Source organism: Balaenoptera borealis (assembly GCF_965194805.1).
Source record: "Balaenoptera borealis genome assembly, chromosome: 11".
In the NCBI taxonomy this organism is placed as follows: domain Eukaryota; kingdom Metazoa; phylum Chordata; class Mammalia; order Artiodactyla; family Balaenopteridae; genus Balaenoptera; species Balaenoptera borealis.
Genome location: NC_138868.1, coordinates 50,400,348 through 50,417,403, shown reverse-complemented (window position 1 = coordinate 50,417,403; position 17,056 = coordinate 50,400,348). Strand labels below are relative to the sequence as shown.

Sequence of the window (17,056 nt, the reverse complement as noted above, 5' to 3'; positions counted from 1 at the left end):
ACTATCATATGATTCAGAAATTCCACTTCTGGGTATATATCTGAAAACAATGATATCAGTATCTCAAAGAGTTATATGCACCCCCATGTTCATTGCAGCATTATTTACAATAACCAAGACATGGAAACAACCTAAGTGTCCACTGACAAATGAATGGATAAATAAAATGTGATATATATATATGTACATACACCCACATATATATACATTTATGTTATTCAGACATAGAAAGGAAATCTTGCCATTTGTGACAACATGAATGAACCTTGAAAACATTACACTAAATGAAATAAGTTAAAGATAAATAATGTATGATCTCATTTATAAGTGGAATCTAAAAAAAAAAACCAATCATAGAAACGGAACAGATTGGTAGTTGCCAGAGGTGAGGGGTTGGGAGTAGGGGAAATGGGTAAAGGTGGTCAAGGGTACAAACTTCCAGTTGTAAGATGAATATGTTATAAGGATGTAATGCACAGCATGATGACTATAGCTAACAATACTGTATTGTATATTTGAAAGTTCCTAAGAGAGTAGATCTTAAAAGTTCTCACCACACACATACACAAATATAACTATGTGAGATGACAGATGTGTTAACTAACCTTATTGTTGTAATTATTTTGCATATATATGTATATTAAATCATTACACTGAGTACCTTAAACTTACAAAATGTTATATCTCAATAAAGCTGGGAGAAAAAAAGACAAATGTGGTACATATACACAATGGAATATTATTCAATCATAAAAAGGAAATCCTGCTATTTGTGACAACATGAAGAAACCTGGAGTACCTTATACTAAATGAAATAAGCCAGACACAGAAAGACAAAAACAGTATGATTTCTCTTATATGTACAATACAAAAAAATTGAACTTTGGTAAGCATAAATTCATTTTCTATGTCTGTGGGTCTGTTTCTGTTTTGTATATGAGTTCATTTGTATCATTTTCTTTTAAGAGTCCACATATAAATGATATCATATGATACTTGTCTTTGGCTTACTATGATAATCTTGTGTGTGACATGCAGGTGTGTACTTGCATCACTTGTTAGTAGTTATTGGTGGAGATAAAAGTTGAGATACTATGAAATCTCTATTTAATTCCTTTTGGTTGAGACCCAGGGGATGGCAGTATGTCATCTGTGTAATGTACATCTCCAAGTATCAGGGTAACCCAATACGTCAAGGTATTCAGATTTTGAGAAATGAGAATATTTAAGTTTATATCATTATGGCAGTCTCCTCCCACCAGTATATCAATTGAAGGGGAAAAAAAACACCATCATTTACACTGGTCAAACCCAAGACAGAGACACAGAGAAGCAGAAGAGCTGATTTCATACCCTACCCTTCTATTAAAAAATATTTCTCTATGACCCATGTTGGGTATACAGAATCCAACCCTCCCCCAGTACATCCCATTCATAGAGGACTGAGTTCTCCTCCATAGTCTCTCCAGTGTATCAACCAAGGCACTGGTCGACTTTGCCAACTCACACTGATTTAACTCTGTGACGTTGTCTCTTGCCTGAGGATTCTGTTCTATTTATCTTTCCATCAAAGTATCTTCTTTCTGTCCAGTGTTAAGATAGACCATTACTCATTCCTAGAAACAACTCCTTTATCAATAAGCTCTTTTTAAGGTCACTGACATCTTTGTATAGTATCTAAGTTTTTCATGAAATATTTAGATGTGCTAAGGGCAATCTGAGATTCTATTTTAGATAAGAAATCAGGGTTCCTAGAAGGAGAGTGGCTCTCAGGCAGCCTCCTGATGCTCAGGTGCAGAGCTTCATTGTGCCAACCTTAAAAGCTTAAATTCAAGAAAGAGTTTGCTGAAACCAGGTGATCCTGTTACCTCCATCCTGGCCTTCACACCAGTAAGGGTTCAACTGGAGAAGGAGAACTAGCAGGAGATAAATATTAAGAGATTTACTTATTTATTGCCAAACATTCACTTATACAACAGTGGGAGCCGGCAAAGTAAGTTGTAAATCCGCAGGGCAGGCTATCAGGAAGGGGAAGCTGGGACTCTTGGGCATGCGTTGAAGCTTCTGTTCACAAGTGGAATAGCTTCTTCAGGAAAGCCTCAGATCTGCCCTTAGGGACTTTCATCTGATTGAACATTAGGCCCACCCAGCTTATCTAAGACAGTCTCCCTTATTTAAAGTCAAATGATTATGGACTTTGATGACATCTACAAAAATACCTTCACAGCAACATCTGGATTAGTGTTTGATTGAAAAACTAGGGGCTTATAGCCTAGGCAAGTTGGCATATCAAAACCCATCACACCTGCCATTTATATTGATATGCCCTTTAACCAACTCCACTAACAACAAGATGTGGTTGGGAGATAATAGTGGGAATGGGGGAGCACATCCGGCTGGATATTTAACATGGCAAACTAAGGCACGCATAATTCAGCCTTTATTTTACCTTTTTTTTTTTTTTTTGGCTGCACCATGGGGCTTGCGGATCTTAGTTCCCTGACCAGGGATTGAACTCGCACCCTCAGCAGTGAAAGCGTGGAGTCCTAACCACAGGGCCACCAGGGAATTACCTCAGCCTTTATTTTAAAAGTGTGGCTGCTAATGGCTGTTTTTCTATAGGCAGTGGGGAGCCACACATGATCTGATGCGTGTATGTTGGAAAGATAATCCTAGATGTGTATGAGACAGGAATGATGGGGTAGACTGAGGCCCAATTTATTTAGGAAGCCCTTTGCAAGATACGTAGTAGGGATCTGACCAAAGGCCTAGAGATGGAGAGGAGAAAACAAAACTCGAATCACATAAGGAAGGCAGAAACATGTTTTAGTTGATCCAGATGAGTTTGGGGGCCAAATACAAGTAGCTTGATTCATGGAGGGAATCATAAAGCAATGCAGGGCAGGAATATTGGTGTTGCAGGTCATTTGACATAGACCTCTGGTGACCTCCTTGCCAAAGTTTGCCTGCCGGCATCCTGACACCTCTGCAGAGACAAAGGTGGTTTGGAGTTCATGGGCAAAGGAGACAGGGCCAGTGGCTGAGAAGGGGAACCAACAGAGAGGTGCTGGTGTCCAGAGAGACCCATCTGGATCCCTACCAGCCCATCGTCAGTGGACAGAGGATCAGAGGGGCCGCATTTCTTCCTCCGTCATTGAAACCAGGATTGAAGAAGGGCCGCAGAGGTCCATTGAAGGCACATTCAGAGAAGGTGTAGATGAGGGAACCATGGTCAGTGATGTTGTAGAAGGAAACAGTGCTGGCCTCATAGTCTAGGAAGATCCCAACTCGGCGTGGAGACACCTGAAGGTGGAGGGGAGTATGGGGGCAGGTGCCAGCCTCATAGTTTTGTTTGTTCCATAGCCAAATTGTCCAGAAGCCATTGTTGGGGCTGAGCAAAAACTGCCCCTTCCTCTGCACGGAGTCTCTACAAACCCCCAGGTCCCAGGCCTCCTTTTCCGTCACATCTACCTCCCAGTAAACTTTTCCAGAGTCAAAGCGCTGGGCACCCAGGACCATGGGGTAGGTATCAAATCTCTCCTCATTTTCAGGCACTTTCTGCTGGGTGTTTCCAAGCCTCACTTGTCTCCGATTCTTCGAAAGGATGAGCCACGGATTGGCTGTATGTGGATCCAGAGTGATGTGTACTGCAGAGAGAAGACCACAGTCAGGCCAGGAGAGTGTGGGGAGTCAGTGACCCTGTGCCTGTGGTGGGGGGATGTGGATGAAAGGGTGACCCTGAGCCTCACTGGGTGAGGAAATGACGCCCTAGCCAACTCTGACCCTTGCCCTGACCTTTGAGGCAACCACCTTCCCTATTTCTGCCCCTGCCCCGCCTGCTCTGACCTGCCATCTCTCCCCAACCCTGGGATGCACTATGCATCCTCCTTATCCCCTTTCACTCCCGGCAGGCCAGTCCCACACCCCTGGTACTGGCCTCACCTCCACATGTCCTCAGCATCTTCTTAACTCCGGGCACGTAGCACACATTCCTCAGGTCTGGGGAGGTGATGTCCAGCTCCTTCAGGTTCCAGGACTCACTCCTGTGGGAAAAAGAGTTAGAGACCCTGACTCCAACTCCTACCTCACCCTTCCCAAATCCTGTTGCTATAATCGCCTTCGGGGATGACTAATAATTTAATATAATGCAAATTTGCAAAAACACCTCCTGTGTTAGGATTCCTGAGGGTGAAGGGCAAAAGGAGGTAGGATTTAGTTTCTATCCAAGCCTTGCTGGCTACAGTGGGCCTCTGCAGCACCTGGACAGTCTGTATCTCCACTCCGAGCCTGAGGTCACCACGCAAGCACATTCTGTTTCATTTCACATCAAGGTGTCTGATATAGGCTGAATCACTTCCATGAGGAACCTAAGGAGTCCCACCCCTATCGTGGGTCTTACCCATGGCTCTTTCTGGGAGGTTTGAAACTGGTTAGATTCTTTTTAAAGAAGGAGTCCCAGCAGGCTGTAGGCTCAGAACTTCCCTGTTGGTCATAACTTCACTTTGTGAAGACGTTACAGTCCAATTACTTTGGGTAACTTACCAACTGAGATGCCCATTAATTAGCCTTCTGAGACCAGAAGATATTTTATGGAGGATTGGGTCTTTGAGAATAGCGAAGAGGATGGGGATAACTTCAATGCACATTTTCTAACTCAAAACCATTTTTCACAGGTATATATGCCTCCTGCTGCCCCATCCTCTAACAAAGAAAACCTCTCCTTACCTTTCCAGGACACTTTTCACCTCCTGAGGAGAAAAGAGACAAGAGAGTAAGATCTGGAGTCATTGGTTTAGGTCTGAGACTTCAGTCCTGTGGGTGACGCGATGCCACCCTGAGGTCCACAGGACACTGCTCTCTGCCCCATCCCTCTGGGCCAAGGCCCAAAAGATGCTTCCGACAAGCTTGGAACAAAAGGCATGTGTGGGTGCTTGTGGGGGAAGCAGAAACCCAGCACGGGTGTGACTTACAGTTAGGGGAAGGAAGAGCAGCTTACAAACTCTGACTCAGAAAACAAATTAAAAAGACCAGATTCTTGGTGGGGGTGGGTGGGAGAGAAAAAAGGGGCAAATGGCCAGCCTGGCTGAGGCCCAGAGACAGTCACAGCGAAAGAATGGCCAAGTCAGCATGCACAGAATGCACAGAAACTGCTCTTATTTGTGGGCTTGCACCATTTGGGGAGGAAGGGCTGGCTAGTTAGAGCTCTGTCCTCTGCTGTAGTTAACGTAGCCCCTGTCACGTATGTGAAACCAAAACATCTGAGAATATTCTGTGGCAGGGGTTGGGGTCCTTACCTGGGAACCGGCAGGCTCCTAGGCCCAGGCAAAAGTGCCTTAGAAAGCTCTGCTCAATGCTGGGCAGAAGCAAGACTTAGATAATGGGAAGAAGAGAGCCTGCCAAGTCAAATCAATCCTGTGGGCTTTTTTGCACAAACCAGAAATGGCTTCATGACCATATCTGACCCCGAGACAGTGAAAAGGTGCAGGGAAAAGAGGAACCATAGAATGTTACAGCAGAGGGACTTTTGAGACCATCTAGTCCAAAGGTTCCCAAAGTGAGGCAAGCATATCATTGGTGGATATGAGATGACTTTAAGTAGAACACACATCAATGAATTTATAAAAAATAGTTTAAAAAAATTCATTGATGTGTGTTCTACTTAATACCTCTTACTATTCAGGTGAACTTGGTTAAGCTATTTAGCTTTAGTCTCTCACTAAATCTCTTCACATCTCTGCACCTTAGTTTTCTCATCTATGAAATGGGGATAACAGTAGCATCCACCTCATTGCATTGTCATGAGGGACTAAACACCTGGCATGTTTTATGTGCTATTTAAGAATTTGCAGTTATTAATATTATTGTTATGAAATACATTAGAAAAGGTATCAGTAACATAACACATGGCTACTATTGCTTAGGACAAATTTCTTTTTCTTTTTTTTGTATAACTTGTCTTGTTTAATTGTTACTAAACTCCTATTAGGTAAGTACTGTTATTTATATTCCATTTACAGATTAGGAAACAGGCATAGAACAAGCAAAGTTACAAGGATAGCCATATAACTCAATAATTCATGCAATTAGCATATACATCTAAGCTATATTACCTAATGAGAACACTGGCTTAGGCCAAATAAGGGAGAAACAAAGTTACATTTTAATATTTCTCTAAAATTCTCATTTCCTGGTCCTGATTTTCCTGGGAGGGCAAAATTATGCTCACAAGGTTTAATTTTATTTTCTGTTATTTTACTTTTAGCTTTATTTCCTCATTTCCAATCTACTGTTTTTATGTTCAGTAGGTATTTCATAATATAAATGATAATAAAATTAACTAACATTTATGCAACCACATACTGTATTCCAGGTACTGTTCTAAGCATTTTATACGTCCTGAAACCGAGCAGGACCCTGTGCGGCTTTCCCAAGAGTGGACCCTGTTTTTGCCCCCTGTCTCTTTTTTTCTTATTTTTTAAATTGAAGTATAGTTGATTTTAACTGAAGTATAGTTAATGTTTCAGGTGTACGGCAAAGTGATTCAGTTACACATATATATACATATCGATTCTTTTTCAGATTCTTTTCCATTATAGATTATTGCAAGATATTGAATACAGTTCCCTGTGCTATTCAGTAGGTCCTTGTTATTTATCTATTTTATATACAGTAGTGTATATCTGTTAGTCCCAAATCTCTAATTTATCTCCCACCCCCTTTCCCCCTTGGTAACCATAAGTCTGTTTTTTATGTCTGTGAGTCTGTTTCTGCTTTGTAAAATAAGTTCCTTTGTATTATTTTTTTAGATTCCACATATAAGTGATATCATGATATTTGTCTGTGAGGACAAATTTCCTTTTAAACTAAATTTATTCAGGTAAAAGAGTGAGACAATTTAAAGAAAAAAGTAACATGCTCAAATCATTTGGGTAGTTCACAGAAGTAGCAGAATGTGTAAAGACGATAAATTTATGACTAAATCCTGGGGAACCCCTGTTATTTAGCCCACTCCCTCCCCCTTGGTTCACAAATGGAGAAATTAGGTCTAGGAAAGGAAAATGACAACTTAGGGTAACAGAGAGAACTGGTGGCAGGGCTGGGGCTGGGCTACTGTCTCTTGGAGATATGTAATACTATAATATCCGTTTAACATAAGAGAAACCTAATCCTCAGAAAGATTAAGGTACTTTCTCAAGGTCATGAATCTGGTATGTATAAGAGCAGGCACTTACCAGAGATGTCCATTTCTTTTAATTGCTGCATGGAATATTCCCACCTAAATTTGTACCTTTCCATGCCTTGAATGCAAACCACTCATGGGTCTGAATTCCAGTTTGTTTTATTTAAGAAGACTCCAGGGACCAAGTCTCTGTGTGCTCTGAAGGTAGCCCCGAAGAGCTCTGGCTTTTTTCAATTACTCCTTGCATCTCAGAGGGGAGCCCGTCCTCAGGCCTCACCTGCAGCAGTTCCAGCGCTGAGCCCCGAGTCCTCCTCTCTAGCTCTGCGATCAGCTCCTGCAGGGCCTGGCTCTGCTGGGCCAGCCCGGCCTCTGTGGCCCCCAGGACTCTCAGCTCTTCCCTCTCATCTGCCTCCAGCTTCTGCAGTTGCCTCTGCTCCTCTTCAGCCAGGAAGTTTTTCTGTCTTACAAACTCTTCGTGAACCCTCAATTTGTGTGCCTCAACCTTCCCCTTTGGTGTCAATGGAAAGAAAAGAGGTGGTTTTTTATCACAGTCTCCTAAGCTTTGGGACTGCAAGTGCCCATATCTATTTCTATTCCTTGAAGACTCACCACTCTGGCTCTGTCTGGGAATAAACACACACGTATACAGTCTTGCTGGGGAAGTAGCGGGCTGAGGATCCTGGGACTAAGAGGGGAATGGGACCGGTGGGAGCGCACCACAGCTGCCCTCCAACCACAGCTGCATCTGCCTATGGTATCGGAGATTTCCTCAACCTCTTTCAAATCACCACCCAAACATGCCCCTTGGTCTTCATATCTCAGTGAGTAGCTGAGGGAGGAACACCTGGCCCCACCGCCAACAACCTCGCAAAGACAGGCTCACAACCCCGTTCCTAAGTTCTGGGGGAAAGGAGTCTTTGGGATATTCTTGGCTTGCTCTCTCCTGCTTGTAACTGGAGGGTCACTCGATGACACAGGGTGACCCCTTTTGCCACCACAGCCTGACTCACCCTTCCCCGGTCCCAGATCTTCCTCTTCTGGGATCTCTTGGCCATGAGCTCCTTCCGCTCCCTCCTAGTCCCTGACACGCCCCACACCCTAATTCCTGGTGCAGAACAAGCTGTAGCTCTCCATTACACTTTGGACCAGTGATCTGGACATGGTCAAGCAACCAACTGGTCAGACTGTTTTTCCTACCTTAGACCTTGATGGTTCCCTTAAGTCTGTTCCTCACAGCCCTTGTCGTTTCCTGACAGGCCAAGCCATTGGCATCTCTCCTGGGATTCCTCTGTCCCAGACACTGAGGCTCTGTGCTGTCATCTCCAGAGACTGGGCTCAAGCAGCAGGAGCTTCAGGGTATGTCTTGTCCCTCAGCACCTTCTCTTAAGACTCTCCATCTGATTGGGAGCTCTCTTTGAGCTCCACCCTTTTTTATTCCCCTCCATCAGGAGACCTAGGGGACAGTTGGTTCTTGGGGAGTGACATATAGGGACTGATGTAGCTACGGTTAGGGCTTTCTTGAGTCCAGGACCCTGGACCCTCCCCAGGCTTCTGATCTAAGATTCCCTTCAGGACATGACTCTTGCCTTCCAGGCTGCTTTCTTCATTGCAACATCCACTTCCAACTTCTCAGCCAACTCCTGCTTGTTCCTTAGTTTCTGTAGTGCCACCTGGAGCTTCTCCTGCAGAGAAAGATAGCAGGTTAATGTCCACTCAGATCAAGAAGTAAGATGCGGTGGCATGAGGTGGGGGAAGATCATACTGGTTCTTAGAAAAGTCTGAGTGCAGAGGATGAGCAAGAACTAGAGTCTGTTTGGAGTAGGAATTCTGTGGATGGGAAGACTTTGGAAAAAGCCTGATGTTCCTTACAAAATAGAGCCACACTGTTGGGGTAGTAGGGATGGGGGCACTACTCATTCTTAATTAACCAGGAGGCCACAAGGAAACATGATCCATGCAGCATTTTCCCATTGCATATACCCTGCTCCTGGGGAATGAGAAAATTGTACTGAGCTTGCAATTCTCCCCTTAAATTAGACACAGAAGGCAGGAGACCCCCATCCTTTCCCCATCCCCTCAACTCCACAGGTGACTCTCTCCCGTTCCCAGCCCTGGGGAACAAAGCAGTCATCAAGGCCCTATCCCCTTTCTACCTGTTCGCGCCTCCATGCTAAGGCCTCACCTGGTACTCCTGAGCAGCCTCCTCAATGGGGACCATGGGGTGGTCACGGTGTTTCTGGGACTGGGAACACACCCAGCAAAGCGCCTTCCCATCTTTCTTACAAAATAGGTGAAGTTTCTCTCTGTGCACCACACACAGCTCGCCTTGTGTGCCCTCCTTGGCATCCTGGCTGATTTTTCTAAGATTCTCCACCATGTTGGCCACCTGTCGATTGGGCCGGAGGTTCCGGAGCAGGAAGTGGTGCCGGCACACAGGACAGACGCTGCCCCCATCTTTCCCAACCTCAGAGATGCATTCCTGGCAGAAGCTGTGACCACATTCGATGCTCACGGGCTCCACCATGGGATCCAGGCAGATAGCGCACGTGACCTCCTCCCACATCATTGCCAAGGGCACTGCTGAGGCCATAGGGGTAATGTTCCTATTCAGCAGCACTGGGGAGATCTTCCAGTGGCCTAGTGGGAGGGAAGAAGAGGAAAGGAGGAGATGAGAAGAGCTGTGTGAGAAAAGCAAGACAATTCAAAGGAAACCACCAGGGAGAGTGAGCTGGAGGGGGTGAAAACAAGAAAAGAAAAGGAACTCAACCTGAATAACAAGAGCTGCTCCTCCACAGTCTGGTTCACTGATCCAGTCAGACAGAAGGGGAAACTGAGTCCCCAAAAGAGAGAGCAAAAATTGTTGAGAACCTGAGATACAGCTGCTTACAATTTGACTTTCATCATGTCCATCTCTTCTTAAGCCCTCAGTGCTCAGGCTTTACCTGTCCATCTTCCATCTCAGGCCACTGGTCTTCGACTCTGTTGAGAGCTAATCCTAATAGTAGCGACCATTTACCATGCACCTTCCATGTGCCAGGCGCTACATACTTCACATAGATCTTCATTAATTTTTGCAATAATGGCAGGAACTACCTATATCTATCTATCTGTAATATGAATATATATAAGAATATTTATTCTTATATATTCTCATAAGTATATATGTATATCTGTATGTGCATGTATGTATATGTGTATATGTATATACATATGTGTACACACACACACACATACACACGAATGTGTGGTTGATTGAGCACTCCCTGGGCTCTTCTCTCAGCTACTCTGAACCTGGCACCTGTCTTCGTTTCTTCCAGGGCATAGACCCATACGTTTCTAACACTCTAAGCAACCCTGTCCCTCTCACCTCCAGAGGGGGCCTTTTGGGGATGGGAGTCTCAGGGATTGCAGACCCACCCCACACCGGGCTCCCCTGGACCACCCTCCGAGCTAGGTTGCCATCCTAGTTCTCCCAGTTTCCCTGGGTCCTTCATCCCAGCTCAGGTGCCGCCAGCAGGGCAGCCCGAGCTCCTTCTTGGAAGTCAGGTTCGCAGCCCAGCCTCCACCCAGGCAGCAGGGGAGGGTTAGGGTTGGGTTAGGGTTGAGGGAGACCTGTTGCGAAGGGAAAACTGAGATCTAAGGCTCTAGGGGTGGGGACTGCTTAGGAAGGGGTTCTTCCGATCTGGGGAAGGGGGAGAGGTCCCCAAGGCAGGGCTGGGGTACCTCGGTCTAGCCAAATTCACTCACCTTTTCAAGGCACTTAGCAGATACTAGCCGGCTCCCTGTTTCACTTTCGATTTCCTGTCAAAGGCCAGTCTGAAAGGGAGGGGGCGGAGCAGGAGGAGAGTGGGAGGGGCAAAGGGAGGAGGAAGGAGGAGGGGTTGAGGTGCGGCCCGCGACGCGAGCCGTGGGCTGGGGCTTTTTGGAGGCTGGGACTGAGTGAAAGCTCCGCAGCATTTAGTCCTTGCTTTGCGCTCCCTCCCGTGTCCCCATTGTCTAATAGAGTAAAAGATCGTTATCTGCTACGTGGAGGAGTCATGCTGCTTTATCTGACACTGGTCGTCACCCCACGCCTACGTGGTGTGCCCGCGTGCAGGAGCGGCTTTTAAGGAGGTTTGGATGGACAGGAGTGCCCGGAGCTCTCCCGCAAAGGCCACCTTCTGTTTCCTACTTCCCAAAACAATTCCTTTTCAGGAGACTTGATATTCTTTTAATATCAGGGGGAGAGAGAGTTTTTTCGCATTACCCCAAGGTGGCATCACATCAGTGAGTGGTAAGAAGGGACTTGACATTTATTCAGCACCAACTGTGCACTAATCACTGAGCTAGGGATTTTCTCTGGCAGTTTTATTATTATTATTTTTAAAGTTGTGGGAAAATACACATAACATTTACCATCTTAACCAATTTTAAGTGTATAGTTCAGTGGCATTCAGTACATTCACAGTGTTGTACAACCATTACCACCACCCATGCACAGAACTTTCTTCATCTTGCCAAACAATAATTTCCCATTCCCTCCCCTCAGACCCTGGCAACCACCGTTCTGTTTTCTGTTTCTGTGAGTTTGACTATTTTAGGTGCCTCATTGTGAGTGGAATCATACAGTATTTGTCCCTTCGTGACTGGTTTCTTTTACTTAACGTAATGTCCTCAAGGTTCATCCATGTTGTAGCATGTAACAGGATTTCCTTCCTCTTTAAGGCTGAATAATATTCCAGTGTCTGGGTATACTTTTTTTTTTTTTTAATAATTGGGCTTTGTTTGATATTTGGGTTGGTTTTTTTTTTTTCGTTATCTGTTTTTGTTTTTTTTAATAGGGAGCTCTATTTTTTATTAATTAATTAATTATTTTTGGCTGTGTTGGGTCTTTGTTTCTGTACAAGGGCTTTCTCCAGTTGCGGCAAGCGGGGGCCACTCTTCATCACGGTGCGCGGGCCTCTCACTATCGCAGCCTCTCTTGTTGCGGAGCACAGGCTCCAGACGCGCAGGCTCAGTAGTTGTGGCTCATGGGCCCAGCTGCTCCGCGGCATGTGGGATCTTCCCAGACCAGAGCTCGAACCTGTGTCCCCTGCATCGGCAAGCAGATTCTCAACCACTGCGCCACCAGGGAAGCCCCTGGGTATACATTTTGATTATCCATTCATCTGTCAATGGATGCTTGGGTGGCTTCCATCTTTTGGCTATTGTGAATAATACTACTAAGTGAGGTTATATTATTTAAGTCACACAACAACTTAGCAATTCAGGGTTTATTACTCATATTACAGGAACGGACACAGAGGCTGGATGGAGTGAGGTGACTTGCTTTAAGTGACGCAGTAGGCATAGGTGCATGAGAGTTAAAGTTCCAGGGAAAATCCTCATTTTAGGGACAGCCAGGAGATAACAGGCTGCCCTGATAGTTCAGACAGAGGCTGCAGGGGCAGCTGATAGAAATGTGGCTGTAGAGGACGAAGGACAAAAGAGGAAGGATGGTAAGGCTAGAAGAATTCTCAATTCCTTCTTACTCATTCTTTTTTTTTTTTTTTTGGTCCTTGTATAACTTAAGGTAAAAGCATCCGTTGAACTTCACTTAATATTGTCTATAGATTTTGGAAACCTAAAGACAGTTCATGCTTCTTTGAAATTTCCAATTCTGTTTTTAAGAGAATTTGCTCAGTGAAAGGCTCTCAGGTGATATCTAATGTCCAAATTGTGCCACTGTATCCAGACTTAATTCCAGGAACATAGTCCCAGAAAGCAAAGTTGGAAACAGAGTTAAACACCAAACAAACAAACAAACAAAAAAAAAAAGAAAGGAAGAAGAGACTTGTATGTGAGTTTGAAAACACTCAGAAAATGACTCTGCTTCACATCACTGCAGACCCTTTGTGGTTTCCAGCAGGCACGAAGTATAAGTAACTGTTGGGAGGAGAACCGTAGAAAAGAGCACAGGTCTCATGATAGGGCAGACTGGCTTAAGTGCTAGCCTTGCTATTTACTAGTGACATGCCATTTCTCTCAGCATCAGTTTCCTCATCTATTATATGAGGATGTTAATACATACACCACAGAGTTGCTTTGGCAAATGTTCAATACTATGCACACGGATCAATTAACATAATGCATACATAGCTGCAGCAGTTCCCACCTTGGCAATTGGCTATAAGACCAAAGTTGCCACTCATTCCAAATTCTCCTCATTCACTGCCAGCACTTTAGTACTTCAGTGTTCTTTTCCTAGTAAGGTGACCCAAATCTTCATTCCTGAAGGTTCAATATCAATGCTCCTGTCTTTAATGCATTGGCCATTGTTACTGGACAATGGTAACTAGGAATCTCTCCAATGCATATTTTAGGTTTTAGGCATAGTCCTCCTTGCCCCCATTATGTACCAGCAACTCAAGTTGTCTTGGTAATAGGGATGAGTCATTCCAGCTAGTATAGAAACCCCATCCTCTATTCCTTCAGTGGCTGAAGAAGCCCCAAAGAGCCAGGGGATAGTGGCAAATTCCTAGTTATTAGAATAGATTTTCTTACTCTGGTGGAAGAGCTTCTCCTTTCTTTACTAGATCTTTCGAACAGTGCTGAGCCCTATGTTGGTGGGGCGGGGTGTGGAGAGAAAATGTTCTGTAAATATTACTAGTTTGATGGTAATAGGGGCCACATCCACCTCCCTTCTTGATTCTCTGAAGAGTGTGTTTATAATGGATATAAAAAAATGCCATCACATATTAGTTGTTGATTTTAAGCATGTACCAGAATTTATGGGACAACCTTCCTATATCATAGGGTGGGGTTTCCAAATTGCTGCCATACCTGAGCCTTCAGCAGTACATCCCAGAGGTTTATTGGGCCAACTTTTTCTGGCTGATGGTGTACATTGTCAGACCACTGCATTCCACAGGGCAATCCCATTATCAGAATTCTTGGACTGTAAAATCAGTTCCTTGGTTGCAGGTGATATTGTTGGATACACAGATGGTATAAGTCTAAAAATGGTGGTGCTGGCAGAAGCAATGTAAGATGGAAAATGAATCTGTCTCTGGAACAGTACCTATTTTGTGAGGACAAATTGCTGTCGGTTCAATGTAATTAACATTCCACTAGAAGACTGTCCAGATTCTCTTAGAAGTAGGGAAAAATCAGGCTTCAGAGTTGGCCTTTTAGGTGCAAGTGTCGGTAGCAGCAGGGATATAATCTCTGCCTGAGCATGGGATTCTCCTCAAGCTATCTGTTTACCACTACTGATAAAGACACTTGTATAAGAGCCCACTGAACAAGCAACATGTGACTGGGAAGAGGCTGATCAACATCCACAGGATGGGTCATCTTATTTACCTGATTATTGAGTGCCTTCTCTGTGTTGTATGTCCTCTGGTGTGTATTCACATGGGACAAAAATATTTTCACTCTGGACCCTTTCCTAGACGTTCAATGCATACTTCTATCCATAACTCTTTGTTATCAATCTTTGAATCTTTTTTTTTTTCAGCCCTGGACCACAGGCCAACCTGTAAGACACAGTCGAGGTGGTATATCTACATCATCTACATCAATTCATCTTTTTTTTTTTTTCAAGCAAAGCAGACAACCCCCTGCTTCAAGTTCTGTCCATTGGGAAGATTTTCCTTCACCATTGTCTTGCAGGATGATATGTATTGGATACTAATCTTGTGCACCATATCAGATTCTCTTGAACCCCCTCTTATTCTCTTAGCACCCTACCAGTGCTGGGTTACCACTCCATACACACACTTTTGGATTTGGATGAGACATCACGCTGCAGGGCATGGGATCCAGATTTCTGAGCAGCGGTTATAGGCAAATGCCACAAGCAAAAAGTGCAGGGAGTTAGTTCTCCATGAGGTGAATGTTGAAAAGAGAGATAGAGAGACTGGGACTGATAAATTCCCTTCCTTTCTCTCCCATGGACTACTTCTAGATGAGGCTCCTTCTTGCCGTTCTGATGAGCAAACCCACTGGCCAAGGAGCTTGTCAGGTCTTTTTTGAAACTCATTATGAATCATTATCCAGTGCGATAATGCATTGAATTGCATTGTTTTGCGTTTTTTCCTTTCCTCACTTCCCTTTCCCCCAAGGCTGATTGTCTTGCTTCTCTTTTTTCTTACCCTCACTGCCTGCTGAATAAAGGTCACTAACTTAATCATACCTCAGGTTCATCTAGAGGATCTGGTCAATCTTCCTCCGATATTTGCAATGCCTAAGCCCAGTTAGAAACCAGATCACAAGGGAGCCTGGGAAACCCAGCATTCAGGAATTAACCTCTTGCAATAAAGAGGGAGAAGGGATATATTTGAGAGCAAACATGCAAATGACTGGCTCGGTGTTTTATACATATCATCTTATTTATAACTCTCTAGATAGTCTTATCATTTCAGTTTTATAGAGTGGATGCTGATGCATTTAGAGTCTAGGTACCTGGCACAAGGTACCTAGTTTAAAAGTCAGGAGTTTAAGTTCTGCTTGATGCCATATACAATGATCTTAACTATAATCCAGGCAAGCCTTTTGTTTTTATGTATTTAAGGCCAACGTATCCTTAAAGTCTCAACTCAAACACCAATCCTCTTTTATATAAAACCTTCCCTATTCCTCCTTGTCTACTAAAGGAGAGAGTAATATACCAGTTTAGTTTTTACACACATTTACTCTTTTTTTGAGGCATAAGCTACTAGAGGATAGGATTGATGCCTTTCTAATCTCTGGGTAAAGCACAGTGAATAAAGGGACCCCAAGTTTGTGAACCATTTCAAATAATATTGGATAATTTAGATTTTAGAATGAGTAGAATGGGGAGCAGTCTCTCATAAGAAGATAGAATTACACTTAAGTTTCACCTGCCTACTTCCATTTATCATTCTTTATCCCATCCCTGATTTGAGAGCTGACCCTTGCATTAGCCATATTTATTACTTGTAAGGCAAAGAAAACATCCTAGAATTAGGTGCTGGAAAAGCTAAAGAAAATATTGCATCAGAGAGATGTCAGTACTTCAACAAACAGTTAAGAATTCATTAAAAAATGATCTCTTTATCCCTAGAAACTGAAATATAAGAAACTCCAAAATTTCTAAAATTTCAATGAATGAGAAAATGGTGTGTAATAGGTATAGGAAGGCTTATATTGGGGTGTGGCCCATGGAGGACAGAGAGATTGGTCTCCTGGTTGAAAGAACCACCTGGAAAACCCCAGGAACTGCTAATAGCCTCAAGCAGACAGAACCTGGAAATATCCTGTTCCTTAATCTGCAGGAAACACTGGAACCTGGAGTGGAATAAAGAGGAGTTAGGACTCACAGATATAGAGAACAAACAGTGGTTACCAGTGGGCGTGGATGGGAGATATAGGGGTGGGGGAGTGGAGCTTGCAAACCATCGGGTGTAAGACAGCCTCAAGAATGTATTGTACAACACAGGGAATATAGACAATATTTCGTAATAACTGTAAATGGAAAGTAACCTTTAAAAATTGTATAAGAAATAAAAATAAAAATAAATTAAAAAAAAGAGGTGTCAGGACATCCTGCAGTGTAGCCTGACATCTCTACATTGTCTTCTTTTCATGCTAGAGAGAAAGGAAGAGAGGATGGCTTTTCTACAAAATAACTGACCAACTTTCTCAAGATTCTCAAGGTCATGAAAACCAAGGAAAAATTGAGAAACCATCACAGACCAGAAGAGACTAAGGAGACATGATGACTAATTGGGATATAGTACCTACATTGAATCGTGGAACAGACAGAAAACAGACACTAGTGAGAAAACTGGTGAAATCCAAATAAAATCTGAACTTTAGTTGATAGTAATGTACCAATATTAGTCCCTTGGTTTTGACAAATGTACCATGTTTATGTATTATGTTAACATTAAG

The 17,056-nt window shown here is 43.7% G+C and overlaps 1 protein-coding gene across 2 annotated transcripts; it reads right to left on the bottom strand.

The window, feature by feature from the left end:
- Positions 1-2,809: 2,809 nt before the first annotated feature.
- On the bottom strand, positions 2,810-11,066 carry TRIM21 (tripartite motif containing 21). Of its 2 annotated transcripts, none has more exons than XM_082340342.1 (7): positions 10,928-11,066; positions 9,363-9,817; positions 8,767-8,862; positions 7,458-7,688; positions 4,726-4,748; positions 3,943-4,043; positions 2,810-3,647 (listed from the first exon to the last, which is right to left on the bottom strand). In XM_082340342.1, exons 2-7 carry the CDS (start codon positions 9,768-9,770, stop codon positions 3,097-3,099), a joined length of 1,410 nt encoding a protein of 469 aa, XP_082196468.1. In that variant the 5' UTR covers positions 9,771-9,817; positions 10,928-11,066; the 3' UTR covers positions 2,810-3,096. The 2 variants fall into 2 exon arrangements, with proteins under 2 accessions (XP_082196468.1, XP_082196469.1); XM_082340343.1 differs by lacking the exon at positions 10,928-11,066 and adding an exon at positions 9,948-10,872.
- Positions 11,067-17,056: the final 5,990 nt, after the last annotated feature.

Excerpts from the sequence above, each read along its gene's own strand:
- TRIM21 (XM_082340342.1), bottom strand. The coding sequence starts at position 9,770 with ATGGCCTCAGCAGTGCCCTTGGCAATGATGTGGGAGGAGGTCACGTGC. Across the intron at positions 8,863-9,362 it reads AGGCTGCTCAGGAGTACCAG|GAGAAGCTCCAGGTGGCACT; the intron begins GTGAGGCCTTAG and ends CTTTCTCTGCAG. Across the intron at positions 4,044-4,725 it reads GTGAAAAGTGTCCTGGAAAG|GAGTGAGTCCTGGAACCTGA; the intron begins GTAAGGAGAGGT and ends TTTTTCCCACAG.